This window comes from Bombus pyrosoma, linkage group LG15, assembly GCF_014825855.1.
Source record: "Bombus pyrosoma isolate SC7728 linkage group LG15, ASM1482585v1, whole genome shotgun sequence".
Taxonomy (NCBI): domain Eukaryota; kingdom Metazoa; phylum Arthropoda; class Insecta; order Hymenoptera; family Apidae; genus Bombus; species Bombus pyrosoma.
Window position 1 is genome coordinate 6,054,012 of NC_057784.1, and position 23,037 is coordinate 6,077,048.

The 23,037-nt window shown below is 38.0% G+C and overlaps 4 protein-coding genes across 6 annotated transcripts in view; all 4 read left to right on the plus strand.

Moving 5' to 3' along the window:
• The window catches only part of LOC122575557 (sonic hedgehog protein A), an 85,575-nt gene extending 77,560 nt beyond the window's left edge, over positions 1–8,015 (plus strand). For all 3 annotated transcript variants that reach the window (XM_043744634.1, XM_043744636.1, XM_043744635.1), the window contains one exon: positions 4,469–8,015. In XM_043744634.1, the coding sequence (XP_043600569.1) occupies positions 4,469–5,154 (686 nt within the window). In that variant the 3' untranslated portion in view covers positions 5,155–8,015. The remainder of the gene's footprint in view (positions 1–4,468) is intronic.
• Positions 8,016–8,987: 972 nt separating this feature from the next.
• On the plus strand, positions 8,988–14,922 carry LOC122575894 (transient-receptor-potential-like protein). The gene is made up of 3 exons (XM_043745383.1): positions 8,988–9,023; positions 9,272–9,409; positions 14,512–14,922. Exons 1-3 carry the CDS (start codon positions 8,988–8,990, stop codon positions 14,848–14,850), a joined length of 513 nt encoding a protein of 170 aa, XP_043601318.1. The 3' UTR covers positions 14,851–14,922.
• Positions 14,923–15,926: 1,004 nt separating this feature from the next.
• Positions 15,927–17,331, plus strand: LOC122575895 (short transient receptor potential channel 4-like). Its single transcript, XM_043745384.1, has 3 exons — positions 15,927–16,082; positions 16,241–16,417; positions 16,887–17,331. The coding sequence occupies exons 1-3, from the start codon at positions 15,927–15,929 to the stop codon at positions 17,205–17,207; spliced, it is 654 nt and encodes a 217-aa protein (XP_043601319.1). The 3' UTR covers positions 17,208–17,331.
• A 994-nt stretch (positions 17,332–18,325) lies between these two features.
• On the plus strand, positions 18,326–22,756 carry LOC122576072 (short transient receptor potential channel 4-like). The gene is made up of 5 exons (XM_043745873.1): positions 18,326–18,676; positions 19,071–19,322; positions 20,293–20,408; positions 20,491–20,649; positions 21,689–22,756. The coding sequence occupies exons 1-5, from the start codon at positions 18,382–18,384 to the stop codon at positions 21,857–21,859; spliced, it is 993 nt and encodes a 330-aa protein (XP_043601808.1). The 5' UTR covers positions 18,326–18,381; the 3' UTR covers positions 21,860–22,756.
• Positions 22,757–23,037: the final 281 nt, after the last annotated feature.

The following is a 23,037-nucleotide window of genomic DNA, read 5'->3' on the forward strand; positions in this document are numbered from 1 at the left end:
TACACTTCGAGTTGCAGAAGCACTGACGATAGAAGTTGGAACTTACAGAGGTAAACTTTGATTTGTAGAGATAAACTTGGACTTGTAGAGGTCTGAGTATTCGAAAGCCGAGTTTCAGAGGTAGAAGAACGCATCTATGGATATGTGGCAAATAATTCGAGTTGAAGTAAGTTTTATTGCAACTTGCAAAGGTTTTCGTAACGGAGCAGAAAGCAACGAAGAAAATTGTAGTCTTACAGAAGCTTTCGAGTTACGGAGGTTCGACTGTGATAGAAATAAATAAAAATGAACGAAGAAACAGTAAAGATGTGAAACTAAATTTCTATTCTATCGTACTGTATTGTATTTCTTTATAGTATCGAGGCTTCTGCCTATTACAATCTTTTCTGTGCACGTTTGATACATCTTATTTCTATCGTAATCTATTCCTTGCAGTTAAGTCTTTATTCATTGTCTATTTGAATTTATAGAAATCTAAAATATCTAGCTATATTCTAAATTATCATATAGATTATATCGTATAAATTATTATACTTATATCCTCTAGTTCATTTCGTCTCGTTATTCTAAGACATATCGGCTAAGGCGTCTGCACGTATATTTCTATGCGACAATGCTGTATAGCATATGCTGTCAGTCTTTGATATTTTATTTCAGTTTTGCTCGTTGTTCTTGGTCTCTTCTCGACTTCGTGCTTTCCTTTGTGAAGTTTGCTAGTTTCAATATGCGCTTTACGGTTTTTATTGTTACAATTTCTGTCCATTTCTTATTCCTCAATGTAGTTGGTCTGATTTCTCTACGCACTGTGCAGTCGCTTGGTACATGCCTTTCTATTTTCTGTTTCTCCGGCCTTACATGGTCGACACGATTGGTCCTCTTTCATGTTACATTTCAGTTCATTTTCTATCACCGTTGGTCCAACTTAGTTTGCCAGGCAGTCTTAACCACGCAATAATTTCTTTTGTCGACAACGTGCAACTAGATTTAAGTAAAGATGATAAGCACGACAAAGGTAATAAAATGGCCAAATATTTCTATCGTATAATTCAACGTTGTCGATTTTCGTTACGCGACGATGCAAGCGAGAAACGTTCCCAGAATGATTGGACGAAATTTCTCATAAGCTACATACACCGCGGGTAGAAAAGGAACGTTAAAAAGGACCAAACACAAGGATTCGGGGGTGCAGGCTCGTTTCGTCGGTTTGGCCGAGGCTCGAGTTTCAAAATAAATGTCAATAAATCTAGGCTTGCCTGTCGGCTCAAATTAGATTCCAGCGTAACAATCGCTGCGAAATCGATACGAGCCGAAAGAACGATATTCGAGAGACCAAGGGAACGGTCAGTTAAGAGAAACAGGTATCGTCTGTGGACGCGAGCCACGCGTATCACGATTTCGACGCCCTCGCTCCATTCTCTGATCCATCTTCCTAGATCGATCGATCGATCGATCGATTTCCTTCCAAGATCCTTTGCCCGATTTGCCGACAGATTTTACCTCGAGACGATTCTCCACGAGATTCTCCAAATATCTCTTCTGCTAGATTTTGTAGTCTGATGTGGTTGAACTTTCGATCAATCGAAAGAAGAAACAGAGAAGAAAAGAAGAAATCGGTTAATTCGAGGAAAATCATTCAGTGTGGGTAGTAGAGCTTAATTTTCATGGAAAATTATTCTTAGTCAAACTATAATGGAAGGATCGATTGAAAATTAATAAAACATGTCATTGTGGGAACGCACGAAGGCTTGGAAATTCATACTAAATGTTTTAAAATTGATTTTAAACTATACCACAATGTTTTACTATTGGTTGATCTAAGAAAACTTGAGGTATGGAAAAGATTGTGTTATCGGATCGTATCTGACTAAATATTAGCTGCGAGATATTCACCCCATCTGATGTGCGAGGGTTAATCAGCTTACCCAATCCCTTGGCGACAATTCACGCAATCGCTATTCTCCATCTTTCTCACGATCTCCCCTAAACTTTCTTCCAATCAATTCCATGCTCAACCCACTTGTGCAACGATGTGTCGAATAATTCTACGAACAAGCCTCTACCCCTTTCGAATTCATCCTCTGCTTTATTTCTACATAAAGAAAATTAGAGAATAAAAAAAAAATAACATTTCTGTAGAAGATTCAACCCGTCCAGTGTTTTTAATTTCGTTCATTGAATATTTTATCAATCTATTCTTGGTTATTCTGGTTTGTTGCATTCCGTGTTTAATAGAAAGACATTTTACACACAGTTTGCCAACATCGTCAAGTCAAATAAGAAGAAAAACCTTCAAAGATAGCTAGCTACATAGCAAAGATAGCTATAGAAACATGCTTTTTAATTGCTGAAAAGGATGATCGGCCAGCTGTAGCTTCGCTAATTTCAAATTTTCAGCTTCAAACTCTCTACCGTACTCTTCGTGTTCAACTCCAGACTTTCTACCGATTCCTCATTCTCAACTTCAGACTTTCTACCGACTCTTCGTTCTCAACTTCAAACTTTCTATTAGCTCTGTATTTTCCACTTCAACGTTTTTACCGATTACCCGAATCCTCAACTTCGAACCGTTCAGCACCTTCAAACAATTTCCATCTTCAAATATCCTGTTCGAGACTGATTTCTCAAAACGAATTAACGAAACGCAACGACGTTCTCTGACATGATGGCGATTTTCCACCGCGAAACGTCGGAATTCATCGGTGGTTGAAGGCCTCGAACCGGAAGGGATCCGGTCCGGTTTGATCAGGTAATCGGATCCGTGGACTGCGGTGTCGCCGTTGTCGACCAGACGAATCGAACACGGTTGAGAACGCCTCATGTGTAACAAGCTAACCGTGAGAAATTCGTGGTAATCATCCCTTGTCGACTACCCCGTCGTACCTCGTAATAACGATTGTTCGACGGGAATAATCGCGATTTCCCCTGAGAACGTGGCTCTCTATATCGCGCTGTTGCGACCCACCGACGACAGACTTCATTTGAATTTAAATTTCTGTCCGCGACAACGTCGATACGACTTATTATCCACGAGGTACCATTCGATGCATCTCCTCTGATATCTTTTTCGCTCTCCCTAATAGACACGTAGACTGGGAAGATATTTTTTCACGTCAGACGCAGGGAAAATTGAGGGAATTTTTATGGATTCGTAGTCTACGATTTGATAGCTGTACGTACTTGTATATTCTTTGCTGCAATTCAGGGTATCATCTATCACGATTTAAAACTTGAACGATCAACGCATTCAATACGAGAAGATTTTTTATGGTTTCTAGCTTCCGTGAGGAGGAAGACTGAGAAAACTTTCTTTGTTTTCAATTTTTCTTTCTTTCTCTCTTCTTTTTTTTTTTTTTTTTAATCGTTAGAATACACGTTCGATTGTCGAGAAATATTAAAGAAAAAGCAATGTCGATACATTGAACGTATTAAGTTCCATATTGTTAACACGTTGACTGCCAGACGAATTTTCCATGGTTTGCCCAAGGCGCCGACGTGAACTTTCCATTATGCGATGCATATTATGTTGATATATTATTTGCAGCAAATAAAATGTGTTATAAAATCATGCTTGAAGCATTTTTCCTGGTGAGGACCACCGGTGGCCCCCACGGCGCTATAGCCAAATCGAGTGCCGGTCATCGGTGACCCCCATGGCAGTCAACGTGTTAAATAAAAGATAATCGTATCGATTGCTGTGTAGGAGAGAAAATTCATCGAAACTTTATGAACTCGTGTTTCTTTTAATCAAATGTGATCGTATGAATTGCGCTTTAGAATTCAGCGTGACGTTCACTGGAAGACCAAATGGGAAATTGTTCGGTTTTTCTATGCTGTTTCGTCAATCGAATCAACCCAAAATCGACTTCAAAATCGGAGTAATCGATACATCAGTTTCGTTAATCTTCCTCGATCATCCCAAAAAAAGAATCGACTTTCATCTGTTCTATTGAGACTCGCAAGTTTATTCAGGCGACGTAGATTCGATTAAAAGATCGAAATATAGGAAGAGTGATTGTCCAAAATGAAATCTTTTATATAATATTTTATACCATAAAAGAATTTTCTAAATATTCTCTTTTGTTCGTTTTTCTCGTAACTGTATCTCATTTTATACTTTTTAATGAAAGTATCCAAATCGAGAAGCATCGAGGAAAAATGCGAACGTTATTTTTCACGCATAAGAAATGTAATTTTCTATTTTTTATGGCTATAATAAACAATGTACAGTAGAACTCCATTTATCGAAGCGAAATTTTAGTTGCAACCTTCCCACTTCTTTTTCGTTTTTCGGTGAAAAAGAATAAAAATGTATTCATCATTCATTCGTCACATTCATCGCATTAACCAAACAGCATATGATAAATTAAACATCAACAATGTTACCAGTAAAAAATCTTTGTGAAAAACCTTGGCAGAAACCTTTCTAAAAATCCCACATTTTCTAATCAACCCCACTCTCTTCTTTCAGAATCATCGTCAGCGGCGAAATCCGGAGGTTGTTTCCCGGGCAGAAGCTTGGTGCGAACGGCGGACGGTTCCTCGAAGCGGCTGGATCAAGTGCGACTTGGTGAGCGAATCGCAGCCCTGGACTCGCACGGTGACATCGTGTACAGCGAAGTAATAGCCTTCCTGGACCGTTCATTCGCCGAGAGGCGACAATTCGTCCGATTGACCACCGAATCTGGTCGAGTTCTCACCCTGACACCAGCTCACCTGGTCCCGATCGAAGGCAGATCCACTGTATTTGCTGGCAGAGTTCAGCCAGGGGACAAGATCCTGGTAAGAGACCCAGCCGATGAAAACGAGGTTCAGCATCGTCTACGATGGGACAAAGTAATCGACAATCGATTGGTTCTCGAAGAAGGCATTTATGCTCCTTTAACAACAGAGGGAACGGTGTTAGTCGACGATGTGGTCGCTTCTTGTTACGCGTTCGTAGACAACCAGGAACTGGCTCACTTCGCGTTCCTTCCGTACCGAATGTGGAGCGCTGTGAGAACGTTTTTCGAAAGGAGGCTCCTGCAAGCAGAGGACCTTAGGTACACGGATGTGAGGCAGGACTCGAGAACGGGGCAAGAAGGCATACTTGGATATGCGTCCTTCCTCTATTGGATCTCCTCGTACGTCACGCCATCGAGGATACTGTATCAGTGAGACGCGGTCGATCGAGAGGATTTCTTCTCGGTTTTTATCTTTCTTTTTTCGTCGAACGGACTGCGAAACGCGTCCGCGATTGCCCCACGTGGAGTCAGGCGAAGGAGGATTTCGAAGGATGTGGAAGATCGTTCGAGGTCTCTTGACAAGAATGCACGTGTACAGGGGAAAACGATGTGGAAGAACTGAGGTGGAATCGGAATGGAGTTGCAGATGTACTTCGTTTTGGAACCCAAAGAATTTGTTCCTCTTTCTTCCTTGGAATATACGAGAGTTTTCGACAAGTAGAGTACGAAAATATAATGTTGCCAGAAAACTATTACTTTTTGGATTCTACTCGCTAACTCTTAATTACAGATGTTGGTGCTTTTAATATTACCATGTACCAATATAGTCCCTTGGATTAACGTTTTATTTATTAAATCTCTCTGTTTTGAATTAGAATTAATTTAATGTAATTATTTTGCTTGACGCACGATGTTTCGTAAAAATGAAACTAAGGGAAGCAAAGGACGAAGCTTCTTAGAGTGGAAGATGATCAAGTGTTGAAGCTTTTAAAATGCTAAATTGCATGCTAAATTGTGGTAATGATATGAAAACTTACATTTAGTCTATAGTTGAGAGTTAAACAACCTCATATGTTACGAAAGGAAGCCACAAATTCAGTGTGTCTCAAAACCAAGTTGAACCGAAATGATAATAAAAGTAAGATAGAAACGAACGAATGGTCGAATATGGGACGACGTGAAAGGTCCTCGCACGTGTTCCTGTGCCGTAAAAAGAAGAGATCCTGGTTGTTAATAATGGAATAAACGAACGAAACGATCGTTTGTCTCTTTCTCTTGAATTTTTATTCTAGGATCGGATTTCTTCTTTTTTTTTTATTCATTTTTCATCGAGAAATGTACTCGATGCGTGGACTGTGCGCGTAGCTCGAAGTCGAAGATGCATGAAGAAATGAAGTTTGTTCTGGCCAGTGACCTCTCTCCATTCATTGAATTAACGTGTAGTATACTAGGTATTATTATCGAGAGGATGGAGTTGAAACGAAGCTTTAGGAGAGAAGAAGCTTGTGCTCTTGGTATTGTGTGTGTATAATACGAATATATAATATAATTATTGTAATTTTCTTCATTTTTGGCTTTCTCTCTGTCTGTCCGTCTGTCTCTCTCTCTCTCTCTCTCTTCCTCGACGAATTTCATTTTTGCGCGCGAATCGTGTTTCTTCGGATTATGAGATGAATCTTTTACGAAACCCGGTTAGAATGGAACTTTGCGATGAGTTTGTCGATAAGTCGAACGAAAGGGACATAGTGCGTGTTTGAAATTTATTTATGGAACTTTTGTTAGGATGAAAGGGTCGATGTTCGACGAGATGCTTGGAATACTTGAGAAGTATGCCCCGTTTTGTACTTTGTGACGCGAGTGAAAAGTATTTGGCTGAACTTATGTAAAAATATGGTTTGTTATTTTTCATGAAATGCGCGATAAAATATTTATGTTCATTCGTGCCACGTATTCTGTGAAATAATTGATTTTCATGTGTTCACGGTACTGCGTTTTATCGTTCTCGTAAAATACGTATACGTCCTATAAATTTTCAGAACAGGTTCGTGATTTATTTCTTGACGTCTTGATCAAAGTTTTAATAATATTTTAATATTTTTCAATATTTGTAGAAAACGGAGGATTTTAGAGGATCATTTCGGTCTGTGTGTGTAATTATTTTTTGTGACTATCGGAAGTATAAATTATCGTTCATACGAAAAAAAAAAAAATATTAATTACATGTACAAAATTTTTAAGACCTTTTTGTATTAAAAATTATAGAAGTATAATCTTGATTACTTATTCCTAAAAATATTTAAAAAACATTTATCAAGTTACGAAGATATACATTATTTGCCTTAGAATATTTATGATGTAACACAATTCTGTTTAAAAATTCGGCACTATTTTGTGCCTCGAATATTTCGATAATTAATTAGACGCGTACTTAAGCCAACAATATTACGTATTACACGTAAAGAAGGATAAAGTGCGTAATTTTTTACCTACGAATCCTTTTAAAATAATAATGAAATTTTGTTAATGAAATGATGAATAAGATGATTCACGATATGTTTCTAATGGCGTTTATGCAAATTACAGACGTACTGAAACATACTGAAATTATTCAGCCAAATCACAGAGACACGTTCATGTTCGTTGCAACATGCTATACTTGTTAATCGCTTTTCGTCTCCAATCTTGTCTCTACGGTAGCGTCGACTTTCATTCATCTAATACGGCATTCTAATGTTAGAAACAATTTATTTATAAAGACTAAACGTTTACGTCCGTTGGTCGATCGATGCTTTCTTTTCGCGCTTTCGGTGCCCTGTGTATACGTATGCAAAATAGCAGAAGAAGCTAGAAAAAAAAAAAAAAGGGAGAACTAGAAAACGAAAAAAAAGTATTACGTTCCCGTTACCTTTTCCCCCAGTGACCTAGAAGAAGAAGAAGAAAAAGAAGAAAAAGAAGAAGAAGAACAGATTAGGAACGCTTCGAAGAAAAGAAGAAAAGCGTAGAAAAAGGAAAGAATCATTGTACATAGTCCGCTGTTCGCCAGTTTCTCTTTCTTCTGTAGAATTCTGCGAGCACCGCGTTTCACTCGACTCGATCTTTTTTTAACCGTATCTCGTATAGAATTGCTGCATTTAACATTTGCCGAAACAACGATTTTCCCTTCCCCTCGATGTACAGGAGTCCATAGTGTGAGATATCGCATATTCGATTTTTTCAAGCATCATCGATTTATCCGGAATTGGCTGAGGATGATTAATTTTCACGCTAGAGAGGTTACTGCATCGACGCCTAAGTTATCTGCAGAAATTTATATATTATATATTATAGTAATTATTATTATTATTATTATTATATTATTATATTATTAATATTATTAATATTATTATTATTATTATATTATTATTATTATTATTATTATTATTATTATTATTATTATTATTATTATTATTATTTGTACGTAGCGGAAACAAATTATAAATTATGTATATACACCATCGATAGATTGAATTACATCATTAAACACAGCAGAAACCAATGTCCCATCATTGTCTTTCACCTTCTTCTTATTTCTTCTTTTTTTTTTTTTTTGCTTTCTTAAGAATTAATTATTGATGGATATTTTATAAAGTTATTGAACAACGAGGGAATATGATTTACGTGTTCATTAATGGAATGATCTTCAGATATACGGAATGTGTATCTATTTTCTTCTATTTTAAATTGCTGAACGTTTAAGGGATCTTTATATAAACGTAAAAAGTAGAAAGAAAATGGGACGAACGTTCCTAGGAGATCAGAGTCCTGTATCTGTTTGCGCATCGTTGAGACGCCAATTCCAATCTTGAATTGTTTCCAATTTGCTGGATGAGATAATACGACAATAGTAAAAGATAATAATAGCATAGTTCGAGGATCGTTTCGTCGCTTTATAAAATTACTTTAAACTATATCTATTTTATTTTTAGATTTTCGAGTCTGATAAACTACAGCCAAACGCTGGTTTAAGAAGGCGATAGTTAATTTATCCTCTTAGACATTGGTCGAGATTGAAATATAATTTAAAAAGTGGCCGAAGATCGAGGCAATCGTGTCTGAATCGAAGAGAAAAAGAAGCAAACGCAACGAAGTTCTCCAAAATCGTTGCTGCTTTGTTCGTTCGTTCTGTATGAAATTTACACGTCAAGCTAAACTACATCAAACTCGTTTCACGTAAAACGTGACGAACATCATTTTCTCTAACGTAATTAAGGTAGATCCGTGCTCAGAATGTCGCAGGAAGTAGATCAAAGTACCTTACCAAGGGTGAGTATTTTTAAATATTAACTGTACCCTTTAAATTAGGTTATATAGGTCCTCATTTAACGTACAATTATTAAAATAATTAATTATTTTAAATAATTGTATCTACCTTTCGATCGTCCTTCGACAAATTATAGAAAATTTCGTATCTTTTATTAAATAAAACAAAGCTCGTTCTTCCAGTTTAATTCAATTTAGTATCTTTCAATTGTAGCATTAAAGAACCACTGACAAGTTCATTGACGTTTCAGGAATCTGCCGTGATGATTTCATACTTGCAAGAACTGGAGAAACACTTTTTCGAATTGGTCGCCCATGGGAATGTTCCGGACGTGAGGGAGTTTCTTGAAAATAATCCGCAATTCAATATCAACGCTGTTGACTTTCAGGTAAGATTAATAGTGCGACGTTTTAGCAACTTTATCAAAGAACTTAATGGTCGAATTATTAAATATCGCAAAGGTTCCGTGTATTTTAATTCCGTTAGTACCTACTTTTAAGCAGTCTCTTCTAATTTTAATTTATCGATCGGTTACATTATCGGTTACACTAGAAATAATTCACGGTAAATTCGATAAATAACTCATACTACAATCGTTATTAAAGCTTCCTCTGCAAACTTACATTAAGCGATCGTACAGAGATATGATTTATTATACATCGAAAAACACGCCACGCACATTTTTCGCGCCATCTTCGCTTTACATTCTTCACAAAATGTCCCGGATCTCATTAATCGGAAAATTATCGATCTGATCAGTATGAAATTTCTCTTCAAAATTATTCCATGACATTACGATGATAACGATATCCAATGATACGCACGATGCGATGATCGTTTACTAACTCTTCTCGTATACCAGCTGCAAGCGTGCACTTTAAAACGTGTAGCAAAAATTTAGTGGAAGATGGTGAAAAACAACTTCCCTTTTCGTGGGAGCTCGTAAAGATCGTCGGATTTATCTGCTATCGCCAGTTTCCCACAACATAACCGTAAGTGGTGTCCGTCGTTTACGTGCCGATTCAGCGGAAGGCCGCAGGTAAAGTGGACACGCCGACTATTTTCTTCGTGTCACGGCTCCCCTTGACCCCTTTTCCCGGGATCATTTCCGATGATTTACACAATGGGCCGTTCCTTTTCCGAAAAGTTCAAACAGCAACGCCGTCTCTTTGTTCAAATCGCGGCGAACTATCGATAAAATTGTGAAACGAGGAAGAGAGAGAAAGAAATGAAGAAATGAGAACAGAAGACAACGACGAAGAAGACAAGAATTGAGAAGCATGAATATCACAGATGCAAGAGGGGATGGGGAAACGAAAGCGGAAATGAAGTTGTAGATAGGACAGAAGAGTACCAATGCAAGCAACGATGAAGATGAAACGGAAGATTGGGGCAAGTATACAGGGGGTGTTTCCAAGATCGTAGTACAACCGGAGAAGAAACGATTCTTCGAGTAAAAGTAAGTCGAAAACGTAGCATACAATTTTTTCGTATAAAGGAACTTCTCATTTTCTCGGAAACGAAGCTTTGTGTGAGAAAATTTTATTCTTACTTTCTGCTTACTTTCTCACGAGGAATCGCTCCTTTTTTGATTGTGTTACGATTTCAGAAACGCCATGTATAACGAAGAAGAGAAGAACCAAGGACTGGAGAAGAGAGCAAAGAAAGACAAGATTTCACTAGCGATGAAGTCGAAGGAAGAAATACAAGAAGAGTATCGATAATATACGGTGAGAAACAGAGAAACTCCAAAGAGACTGATCTAAGCCAGGAAACGTAAAAAGGAAGACTATCGGCGAAACACAACAAAAGAAGAGGAAGAAGAGATACAGAATACAAAACGACAAGATCAAACTAGAAAAAGAACTAGAAAATAAGGGAACAAGGAACTAAAGAGGAAAATCAGAAGTCGACAAGTCTATGGAATCAGAAACGAGAGAAAGTGAGAAAAGTCAGGAATTGTACCAGCAAACTGAACAAACAACGTACAGAAGAAAAGAGCGAGAAAGCTGAGGGAAGAAAGAGCTGAAGAAAAACGAAGAATCGAGAAATCCGGAAGAGAACGAGAAACGACAGAAGGTAGGAAAAGCCAAGTTTTATATTATCAAGGAAGCATACGAAAGAGAAGAACGAGAAAGCAAAAAGAAGAAAGAGTGGAAGGAAACGAAGAGTCGACGAAACTCTTACGCAGAAGCACCGTAACCGAATGAGAAAAAGCAAGACGAGGTCTCGTTATCTCCGATCTTCACCCCGTCGAGATACACGTACCCCCCGTGGAATGTTACCCCCTCCTTCGGCAACGTTCGTGTCGTCCTCCTCTCTTCGGGGTTCCCAAAAAGCCCAACCCTCGTTTCGCTTTGAGCCGAGGAGACACCGCCACGGCCGATCGAGGACGAAAGCGAGAAAGAAGAAACCGTACAGCGAAAGAGTGGAACAGAGGGAAGAGACGGACGAGAGAAGTGAAGAGAAGGCCGAAGAAGAAGGAAGAGAAGAGAGGGAGGGGATAGGGCGCGAGAGAAACGGAACGAAAGAAGCGCTCTGGCACCGCTTTGCCTCCGTGTATCTACGGCCATATTTCAGGCCGTCCTTTACAAGACAATGGTTTCAGCCGAGGACCGATAAAAATTATTCAAATGACTGGTCCCGCTGTAAATTCCATCCGGGAATCCCCTTGCCGCCGCGTGTCCTCCGCGAGAGCCATCTTCTTCGTGAGCGTGCGCGTGCACTTTGGAAAGAACCTGGAGGATGCTCTCGTTTTTTGCATGCGATATAATATTCGCGAAGACGTCAGGGCCAGCTGGAAAATTTGAGCGACAGAGAAGGTTGCTTTATTTCGTGTATTTTTTTAGGCCAGAGACGGTAGTTGAATGGTGTTTTAGTCAAATGAAGATAGATATTGTTAGAAGAAATTTTCTATGTTGGTAGGTTACGGTGTTCCGTTTTTCGTATTATACGATCAAATTCTTAATAGTTTTCGAGACATTTACGATTACGGCAGAATAATCGGCTCTTCAAAAAAATCGACTTAATACTCGTTGATGAAAATTCAATCGACACTGTTTTACGATGCGTTCGGATCAAGGTGTATTAAAATAATTGGACATTCTCCACGTTCTGTTTATGGGAATATCCCGTTGCAGCAGCAAATACGTAATATTGTTAGAGACATACAAAATTACAGCTAAGCGATCAGATACGTAAGAAGGTGCGTAAATTTGACGATACGCTCAATGATAACGAGAATCGACGCTTGATGTGCAAAAATGCGATTCAAGTAAGAAAACTGGAGAGAGGTCAGGATCTATCACGAGAACGTCGCGATAAATTCAGTTTCGATCAGCCTGAAAGTTGCAAAATACGAATATAACGTTGTTGAAAATAACGTGCTTCGTTGCACATTCCCAAGCTCTGCTTCTCTCTCAAGCACGATCCTTCCTCCTGCAATCCTTCTCGCAATAATTCTTCATAACTTGGCAACCATTAATCATCACCAAACGACCAAACAATCCCAAACAACAAATCACTCGCTCAAAGAACCTCACCGAAACCCCACAAAAAGAATTCACCAAACATGAAATTTAAATGAACCGCGCCATCGAACCACTCCGTAAGCAATAAATTCCCTTTTCCGCACAAAATCAAGCTATATATTCCCCCCCCTCCCCCCTCCCGCCCATCATTCCCTTATTTGACGTACGACGACTTCCACAAATACTGCGAATAAAACAGTCGATGCCCTAATTGCTTCGACAGCGGAGACTCGTTCGTGTTTATTCTGGCGCGAAAAATCGGCAGCTGTGTCGAACTCGATTTTGGAAAAAGGCCTGGAGGCGGCGTATATCACAAGGCGGGATCCTGTCGGTTTCACAATGTCCCCTGGGAGACGGCCGGAAAGCCGGGATATCAGGAAATATTGTGACCGGTGTGTCGGCGGCAACAATGGAGTTAGCCCATTGTCGGTGGCCGCCTCTGTTAAACGCGCCGCAGATGGGCGACAAACGTCGTCGTCCCATTCTTCCTACGAAAAGGGACACGGCCGAGATATCGAGGGCCAGGAGGCAAAAAGGAGGAAGACACAGGAACGAGAGAGAAAAAAGGGGAGCAGATATAGAGAAGTTGGAAAGTTGATTTCACGAGGACCAACAAGCGAACAGGAATTCCGTGATTTCTGTGGAAAAACGTCGAACGCCTTTTTGTGACACGCGCAAGACGATGGTCGGGGATTTATGTCGTAGAACGAAGTCGATCGTCGTCGTTGTTGTCGAGTATTATGGACATTGTGTAAAGGAGCACGGAGAACGAGAGGTCAGTACATACGATGGTTCACGAGAGTATTCTCGAACGCTTGTATTATAGAAATCCTTCAGGAATGTAATGTTTCCTATAGAATGACGAAAGTGTGAATTTTCGTTCTTTGATTGTGCGTAGAAATTAGTCGAATGCCTTTTTCTTCTTCTCGGCTATAAATTAAAGAGACGAGCGCTGCGACTGGACCGCGGATTTTTATGAAATACATCTGGAATTTGACGATTAGATTCCGGTTAAGGGCAGGAAAGTGTCTATTTATGGTACTTGGACCGATAAAAGGGAGAGGAATGTGGTTTTTATGAGTCTTTTAGGGTCTTGGGAATCCTGTTATTTTAGGTTTATGAAAATTCTTCTTCTGTGTTCCTCTTTTACGTGTTTGGTAGATTATCTTCTATTAGGAACGGTTATTGGCCTACGAAATTGCGAATGAAATTTGACGAACGCGAGAGAAGATGAAACGCCGAAATTTGTCATTCGTTCGTTTTCAAGGAAAATTCGCCAAGTGAAAGTGTATTGGACGTCGTCGAGATGCAATCTCAGATCGAGCAAAATGCAAACTAGGTGAATATTAAGCAGGCAAACCTTCAACGTACGAAAGTAACGTGACAGACTACAAAATTGGAGACGCGTCAGATGCACTTCGTGAAAGAAAAAATAAAAGAAAGATATGTGAAAATTCGTACCGTAATGACATATACAAATCGCAGACCATTTCGACGACAACTGTATCTCCTTCCTCGTTATCGCGTCAAAGAATTCACGAAACATCGAACATAAAAAAGGCACAAAAACAATTTCAAACCTCTTTGTATATACACCTCCGATACACAAAAGAAAAATATATTAAAATTTACAGGTTCCGACTCTTTTTTCCCACTATCACGTAAAACAATCCCCAAAGTATCACATCAAACCATGCGATATCCTCGAATATCATACCTTAAAAAATCTCCTTAAAAAAAGACCTAAAAACATCGATTACAGAAAAAAAGCAATTGCAAACCTTTATACGCACCTGCTGCACACCGAAAGAAAGATACGTAAAAATTCGAAGGCTAAAAACGAACGAGATACGTCTGTAACAAGGTACACGTGTCACGAATGATTCTGAGCTTTCTCCCGAACGAAACAGGAGATTTTTTTTCTTTTTTTCGCTAACGAGAGGTCATGGCCTTTTTTCAGGGCGTCACTGCGCTTCACATCGCGGTTAGTGACAGGAACACGCCAATGGTGGAGTATCTCCTGACTCATCCGGACATCGATCCGAGTGACACGCATCTACACGCCATCAGGGACAACGAGATAAAAATCGCCATGATTATTTTGAACAAACTGAACGATCTGTCACCCGGATTGGAGTACGCCGGTATAACGCGAAGCTCCGATTTCCCGGACGAAGCCACGCCACTGGCGATCGCTGCTCAATACGGACACTTCGAGATGATCAGTATGCTTCGAAACAGGCTTCACTTCCTTCCGAAACCTCATCCACCTAGCTGCAATTGCAAAGAGTGCAAGTAGGGAAAAAGAAGAAAAAGAATTAATCAATGTTAAGAGTAAACGGACCCTTTTACGCAGAGCCCTATAGCAACTCACGATGATTCGAAAGTTGGAGAAAATCGTAGTCGAAACATTTTCATCTTCGATGAGATTCAGCTCCGCTCGTACTGGGTATATTTTATTTCTGCTGTTTCTTCCACGATGCTTCTTCGCGGCTTGTTAAATGTAGCGTGTAACGTAACTAATATTATTTTAATTATTTACTTACTGTTCGTGGATGGGTATATCATTCGGCAAATTCGGCCTCGGTTACGTCCGCGTCAGAGTCAAAGCGTTTTGAAGATATTTGTATCTCCAACGATCCCCTATCGTCGCTGTTTAAATTACCATGAAAATGTAAAGTATCTGCGAGAACGAGGTACCTCGTTTCTTGCAAATTTTTATGTTTTGTCTCTGATATGGATCAGCCAATTGACGAAAGCATCGATAGATTGGGAAAAGTATCCGTAGTATTGGAATCCATCTACCATGGATAGATAGATGGATTTCTTTAGATTTATTATTTCAAGAGGATTGGGGAATTCGTTTTGCCCGACCAAGTGGTTTGGAAGTTTTCTGCAAAATAGCTGTAAGACTAAGAAGGGATTGTAGCTTGATAATTTTAATGATCTTATAATGTAAGAGCTGTTCTATGGGTTAGAAGCCTTTTACGCGATAAGGGTAGCAACATCCTGGGAAATCTGTATACTGCGTTTGACTAACTTTTTGTAATTTTGTGGGTTGAACAGGGTTCTGCATAACTGGGCCTAATTAACGCTTTGCGGCGCGAATTAAATTGTTCATTGTAACATTGAATTGTTCATCGTGATTTGTTCATGCTCGATACAATGGATCCAAAGGCTGTTGTTAGTTGTAAGTTTTGATAACCAACGATTATACCGCGGATCTTTACGCGTCCATGGAGAATCTGTGAAGAATTGTAGTTTCGTAAAAGGAAAACGAAAAGAGATTCGATGGAAGAAATGAAGTTAAACTATGTTCTTGTTCGATAGCGTAGAAGCGAACGAGAGAGGAGCGACATTCTTGCGATAGAGAAGATGCGATTATTCTCGTACAAGGCAGTAGCAAATCCAGCGTACATATGTCAAATCGTCGACGATCCGATTTTGGAAGCGTTCAATTTGTCTTACGAGCTACAGGAAGCCGCCTCCTTCGTCAAAGAATTTTACCACGATTACATAGCACTCGCTGAGGTTATTTTCCTTTTAAAGATAAAAATCCATTAATCAGTATGCCATTCTCTTAGGATAAATTTATCGTAGAACGTGTCATTCTCTTGGGATAAATTCTTGTAAAATGTATCGTTCGTCTATCGCATAAATTTTAATAGAATGTGTCGTTGTTTTCATAGAACGTCATGCAGTTCGCGACCGATCTGATCGATTGCGCCAGAAGCGTGGACGAAGTAGAAGTCATCTTGAAACAGTCTACTGGATTTGCCCATTCGTATAAATTTATATACCCGAGGCTATTGTTCGCGCTGCACAACACGCAGAGAACCTTTGTGGCTCATCCTAATGTACAACAGGTTGTAGATAGTAATCAATACTTTATAGACATACTTGTATACTATGTGATAATACTTTAGAATAATGGCGTTAATTTAGCGAAAGAATTCTTAATTTGACGATGCCGGAAAAATTAATTCTAAATGCGAGCTACGTCAGAGTGTCTTCGTAATTATCGAGTAAAATTGTATCGTTTGGCGAGAACAGCGTGACGATTCAAAATAGAGCTGTTTTAAAATAGCGAGAAATATACGCGAAGAATATTTCGTTAGAGATCTTCGAAATCCAAAGATTATTAGTCAAATTAGGAAGTTCTTTATATTAATCACAAGAATTATCATTATTAGAAAATGAAGCAATATAACGACGAGCATAAATAGCTTCCCGCCCCGGTAGAAGTTAAACGTTAATATTACCATATTTATAAATGCTGGAATATTTTTAGTAAATTACAAAAGCCGAAATTAAGTAGGAAATTTCAATTTGCAGTTAATTACGAGCAAGTGGATCGACGGCTGGTACGAATGGAAGATCATGAACCCGTGGATGAAGTCTTTATTCATACTAATGCGAATCTTCATGCTACCGGTGATCCTGGTAGTGGTTTTGGTCGCTCCAAATTCAAAGAGGTCGAAATTTTGGCAATCACCGGTCAACAAGTTTATTTCATCCACCGCCAGTTACTTGGTGTTCCTGTTGATCGTTTTTCTTCAATCGAACGTAGACAAAACCGAACAGCTTCGCGGACCGCCTAACTCTGGTATACCCTATTACCTGATATCGACAGATCGAACAGAAATCGAACAGTAGCGCCTTGACTTCTCACCTCCGGCTGCTTCCTCAGCATACGTCTGGGTTTTGATAATTTACGTGATGTCGTACGCCTGGTCGTTGATTCGTATGTGCATAATACACGGGCCGAAGAGATTCTTCGCTGGACCGTGGTATTGGTATGACTTTGTATGTCGACTAAATACATCGACTGAATTCATATTGTCGATGGGCGACATTTAAAATGAAAATTACTTCGTGTCACATTTTATTTTCGTTTCACTTCGTAATCGTGCCGCTTTTCATCTTCGTTTTACTTCGTAATCGTATTACTTGGTATTACATCGTATTACTTTGTATTACTTTGTATTACGTCGTATTACGTCGTATTATTTCGCATTACTTCGTATTACTTCCTCCTGTATGACTTTTGTACATTAAAATTATCGAAATTTCTCAAGTTATGTCATATTCTATATAATCACTAGACTGCGCTCTTTATGAGATTTATGGGAAGTTTGAAAGTGTAAGAATATACAGAATGCAGATAGTATGCGAAGATACATATAAAATGTCCAATGTACAGCGCATGTTATGATATTTAGTGAGTTAAACAGATCTAGATTTAGCTTCCACTCTTTCAGCTGCATTTTCAAAAATCTAAAGTTGCATAGACGTTCACAGTCTAATAACAAAATAATGAGAAAAACGTAGGACAAATAAATTGTAATTATTTCTGTTTTATTTATTATCGAATTCGAACCTAAATCTGAAAACTTAAGGGAGTTACACTTTCCTGTGTAACAACAATGAAACCAAGTGAATTTTGTGAATTTTTCTTTAGACTGACTACTGATTATATGGGACTAGACCTTTTGTTTTGTAATGATGATGTAAATAGATAGTCTTTGAATGCAACCTCAAGTATGTGATTTAAATGTAACTTTATTTCGTTAAAACATTGACAAATATTAAAAATCGAAAATCGAAATATCAAAAGACCTTTCCAACGAAAGCATAACATTTTCTTCCACTTTCTATTCTCATTTCTTCATTCTTGTCGCGCAGAACTATTTTCAATTTTCCATTGATTAATTTGCCAATTATTCGATCGTTCGATCGAACGAGGTTCCATTATGTCACACTATTTTTCTAGTAACAGTTCTGTATTGCCACTTTAACGAAAAAAATTTGAAACGATGACAGGTTCGAGATGATCATGATATCCCTCTTTATTCTGACCTTCCTGTATTGGATAACTGCTGCGTTAGACGTGAGAATAAATGGTCAGCTCGAATTGGAGAGGAAATATTGGAACCAGTACGATCCCACATTGATCGCCGAAGGAATTTACTGTCTGGCAACGATAATGGCCTTTCTGAAATTATTGTACATCTGTCAGCTGGACTATCATCTGGGTCCACTTCAACTTTCTCTCGGGCAAATGATCAAGGACGTTGTCAAGTTCATCATTCTCTTCAGCATAATCATTTTTGCATTTACCGCTGGTAATACTCGTAATTTATCAAAGTTTCTTTTTCTATAAATCAACGCTTGCTTTCTTCTTCGTATATGAGCTATACGAAAATTTATACGAAAAATAAAAATTATTTCTCTGGAAACATTCGACATAGAGGTGAAGTTAGACGAATAGTCGAATTTTCCTCTGTTTAATTAATAAAGCGATTGATGGCAAATAGAAATATATCGAGATTTATTCAGGAAATTTATTAAAATTTGTCAAATAGAAAGTTTAAGTTCCTCTAGTAAAGTTCGATGTGTTTAGTAAGACTGGGCAAAATTGATGCTGGAAAATATCAGATCTGTAAATTGTAAGCATACGATTTGTTCGTCGATATTGTAAAGAATTAATGGAATTGTTTGTCATTGTCGTTCCTTTAGGCACGTGTAGACTTTATCAATATTACGAGGATATGGTTCAAATCGACGATGAATCGAAAATCAAGACCCAACAGGTCAGCTCGTTCGTTAATTTCTCAGCCGCCTTGAAGACTCTTTTCTGGGCACTTTTTTGCATGAGCCCCATCGAAAGCGCTGATGTGATAATTGAGAACCTTCCGGGAGAATCGGAGAACGAAACCATCATCAATCATCACACGTTCACGGAGATTATTGGCTATATAGCCTTCGCCGGTAATACGCTTATCTAAATTTCCTTTTCGCTTCGTCGGGAAATCCAGATAAAGTTCGCTTGAAATTCCAGTCTTTGTCTTCTAGAACGATATTTCCATTTATTAATCACTTTGAACTTTAACATTGTAGTTTGTAATTTATAACATTACCGATGGTCGTATCGCTTTAATATCTGATAAATAAACCTAAAATAAAATGAAATACTCACGACTTAACGACACGGGAAAATAGGAAAAACAAATATGTATCTTTTACTTATATGATATCACGTTTAATTTTAATTTACTTTTAACATTTACTTTTGCACTTTTGTTCAATTTCTTAGAATAGGAAAATTTGCTATTTTTTTCCTTTTGGGAGGAAGGCGGGATATAGGATAATATTTCAAAAATCTCTTGCTATTTTTCCACCTTATGTTACTAGTGGAAAATGAGTAATAAACATCTAAAATCTTTTTACTGAACACAGCCTGTAACATACAAAATTTAAAAGAGATCAGAGTACATTTAAAATACACGAAAGGAGATACCACGCTAAAATGTGGATGACATTATGCGGAAGGAGTACAAAACAATTTATTACGGCTTTAATTAAATTTCGTATTAAATATCATTCCGCTTTTCAGTTTAATGAAACAGAAACACATGTATGAATTTCGCGTATAATTTATAGGTAGTTATAAGGATCGTTAATGTGTTAAAGTAAAGTAAATTTTAGCATTTTCACGTATAATATAAATGATAAATTAAGAGAAAAATAGCTTTCAAACACAAATGAGATAAATAATACATATATTATTTATCTTTTGTTATTGATTTTTAAAACAAATCTTTCATACACATATATATATATTTCAATGTTTTAAATATCATTTTTGGAAAATTATTCCAAAAAGTATCTTTTATTTAACAATATATATGTTTGCCCTTCTTGTGCTCTGAATAACTTCACTGTAATTTCTCTTTTTCAGGATTCACCTTCATCGGTGTGATCGTGATACTGAACATGCTAATTGCGTGCATGTCCAACACGTTGACGGAAATCACAGAGAACGTGATCGTGGAATGGACATTCGGGCGAACTGAAGTTCGAAAGACAATCGATAGTTGCTTTTTAACTCGGAAACGGTAAATTCTAGGATCAAACTAATTAAATATCCGCTTTTCAGACTTACGTCGATTTCATGCTCACGACTACGCTCCCACCGCCATTTAACATTATACCAACGTACGTTGGTATTCAACCGATTATCGAGTACCTGAAAATATGGCTGAAACCAACGTCAAACAAGCGTGCACGATGGGATCCACATCACTGTTTTTATATCGTTAGTCAATTTTTCATTTAGTAAAAGTTTCGGCGCTATTGGTACAAATATACAAACAACGTTTTGTATATTTTGTATCTTGAAGAATTTGAAAGAAGACAAGCTTACCGCTTCTTTAGAAGTGTCAGGTTGTCCGAAATGTTCTCTTTCGTTTTATAAGGAAATAATAGATGCACATTTTTCTTTCTATTTCCAGCAGAACAAAATGGATCATACGTGATTTAATAAAATAATATAAAACAAAAGAATTTTTGTCTTATAAAACGGAAGAAACTCTTGGGACAACCTGACACTTGCTTCTATTATTTGTGACGAAGAATCTTTTACTGCTACATTGAAATGATATTATAATGATTTATAATGGTCATATTTATGTTTTGTAAATATACATTTATCGATTAAGAAATTCTTTTTACGAAAAAGATCGTTTAACGTTGCTTAAACTGGACTTCGAATCAATTTTGAAACTTGTTCTTAATATGAATTTAAATTCGTGGCTGAAAGCTTCTTTAATTTGAGCTTGAGTTCGATTACTCCGTTCGGGACACGCAATCTCTTTAACAATATTTATTTTCGATAAAAAATATTTCATAATATGAACATAATCGACGTAACAATGAATTTTAAATAACAATGAGCATCACGAGAAGAAGAGAAACGTTGGACAATCCTCTTGTCTCGCTGTTACAAATGAAGACTGCAAGGGAAGTACATCATAAATCACGTTTTCCATTTTTCACAGGAGAAAAGTTTCACAGTTCAGTAATTCCGTATTATCAAAATTGTTTTCTTACTTGATTTACGCTCCATTTTCCTCGCAATGTTAAAAAATGCAATTTGTCGTAATAAAATTAGAATAATTAAATCGCCTTTAAATCACCCTTGACACTTTACAAAACATCGCCAATCTGTCGGCTAATTTGAAAAGAATTACATCTTTAAAAACGTATTTATGATGCTCCTCTTTCCTTCGATCTTCAAATATTTTGCCGCTAAGAGCAGCGTATTCTAACAGAACCGGATCTCTACTTATTGGCAGGAAACCTTAACGGAGGAAAACAACGATGATTTCTCGATAGTGATGTCCCAGTTGGTACAGCGTTACTTCCGGAAGAAGGATAAAAAAATGGAGGAGAACGAGGTGGAGAAGGTAACGAAAGAGATCGTGGAGCTGAGAAATCTTCTAAGAGACGCTCTCACCACTGTTTGATGAAACAATCAACGAGGCCAAATTGATTTCTATGAGCTTCACGCCGAGCTACTTGATGAGCATCCGCGACTATCTTAACGCCGGACGAGCAAACAAAAACGTCGTCTTCTCTTCTCACGCGACACGTGGGCGCGGAATCGTCGAACGAAGATCGTAATTAGCAGATAGATCGAAGAGAAATATCACAGCCTTGGGAAAGCGCTGGTAGTCTGCGCGTGAATTCGATGCACTGTATTGGCGAAGAGAGCGAAACATTCGTCAAACGAAGAACGAATTTCTTCCGACTTCATCGATCCTCGAGATTCCTCGAAGGAATTCCACGCTCTTTTCTCATTCAAGATTCCTGCTTTTTGTTTGAATATCTTTGACGGGAACAGAGATTGAAATGCTGCGAAAGTCGCAGTTAAACGATGCAAGTAATAGGAAAACGGTCGAAATTAAGGATAAGGATGGATTATTGTAATAAACTGTAGCTATATAGCGGATGTCTTGTACAATAAAACGTATTTTCAGTGCCGACGATTCGCTGATGTATTATTCATGCATAAATTCGGCCTTCTTATTATCATAGCACGTCCGGTTGTTTCAGCGAAATGGAAATTTTCCATTACTACGTGACGTTTTCATGACGTGGAAGCGCTGGAAATGTTATTGGCTTTGTTACGATGAAAACGTGAGCTCGTTTGATGCGTGCCATACATTATGCTGTAATAATACGTATACAGAAGGATACGTGTAACCCGTCATTGGCAAAATTCACATTCGTGCGAATCATTAAATTTGCGAATTTTCTTGAACATTTACGGAATACTGTTCCTTCTTTCTTGCAAATTCAATTGTCGTCCACAGCGTGCAATATCGTAGAAATTATTCGTAGTTGACAGGAAAGGCGAATTCGTTGAATATATCTCCTCCGTTCCTTTCTCCAATTTTAAATTCAAATCCGAAAATAAATCTCTAGTTTCTTCGGTTTTATATATTTTCTTTTTTTTTCCCCCCACTTTCATAACATAAATTCTATATCGCAAATAGTACTTTAATTCCGTCCGGTGGAATACCGTTGCGTTTTACTCGCATATTCTATTTGTCTGTCCTATTTCGATTTCTGTTTGCCAGCTTCGCAAATAAATTCACCCGGCGTACACGGCGTCTCGTTGGAAACATTAATCGTGTTGAAA

Bases quoted from the DNA above. Each gene is read 5' to 3' on its own strand.
- LOC122575895 (XM_043745384.1), top strand. From the start codon at position 15,927: ATGCGATTATTCTCGTACAAGGCAGTAGCAAATCCAGCGTACATATGT. The intron at 16,083-16,240 runs GTTATTTTCCTT...TTGTTTTCATAG, and splicing joins ATTACATAGCACTCGCTGAG to AACGTCATGCAGTTCGCGAC. The intron at 16,418-16,886 runs GTTGTAGATAGT...TTCAATTTGCAG, and splicing joins CTCATCCTAATGTACAACAG to TTAATTACGAGCAAGTGGAT.
- LOC122576072 (XM_043745873.1), top strand. From the start codon at position 18,382: ATGATCATGATATCCCTCTTTATTCTGACCTTCCTGTATTGGATAACT. The intron at 19,323-20,292 runs GTAATACGCTTA...TCTCTTTTTCAG, and splicing joins TGGCTATATAGCCTTCGCCG to GATTCACCTTCATCGGTGTG. The intron at 20,650-21,688 runs GTTAGTCAATTT...ACTTATTGGCAG, and splicing joins CACATCACTGTTTTTATATC to GAAACCTTAACGGAGGAAAA.
- LOC122575894 (XM_043745383.1), top strand. From the start codon at position 8,988: ATGTCGCAGGAAGTAGATCAAAGTACCTTACCAAGG. The intron at 9,024-9,271 runs GTGAGTATTTTT...TTGACGTTTCAG, and splicing joins ATCAAAGTACCTTACCAAGG to GAATCTGCCGTGATGATTTC. The intron at 9,410-14,511 runs GTAAGATTAATA...GCCTTTTTTCAG, and splicing joins TCAACGCTGTTGACTTTCAG to GGCGTCACTGCGCTTCACAT.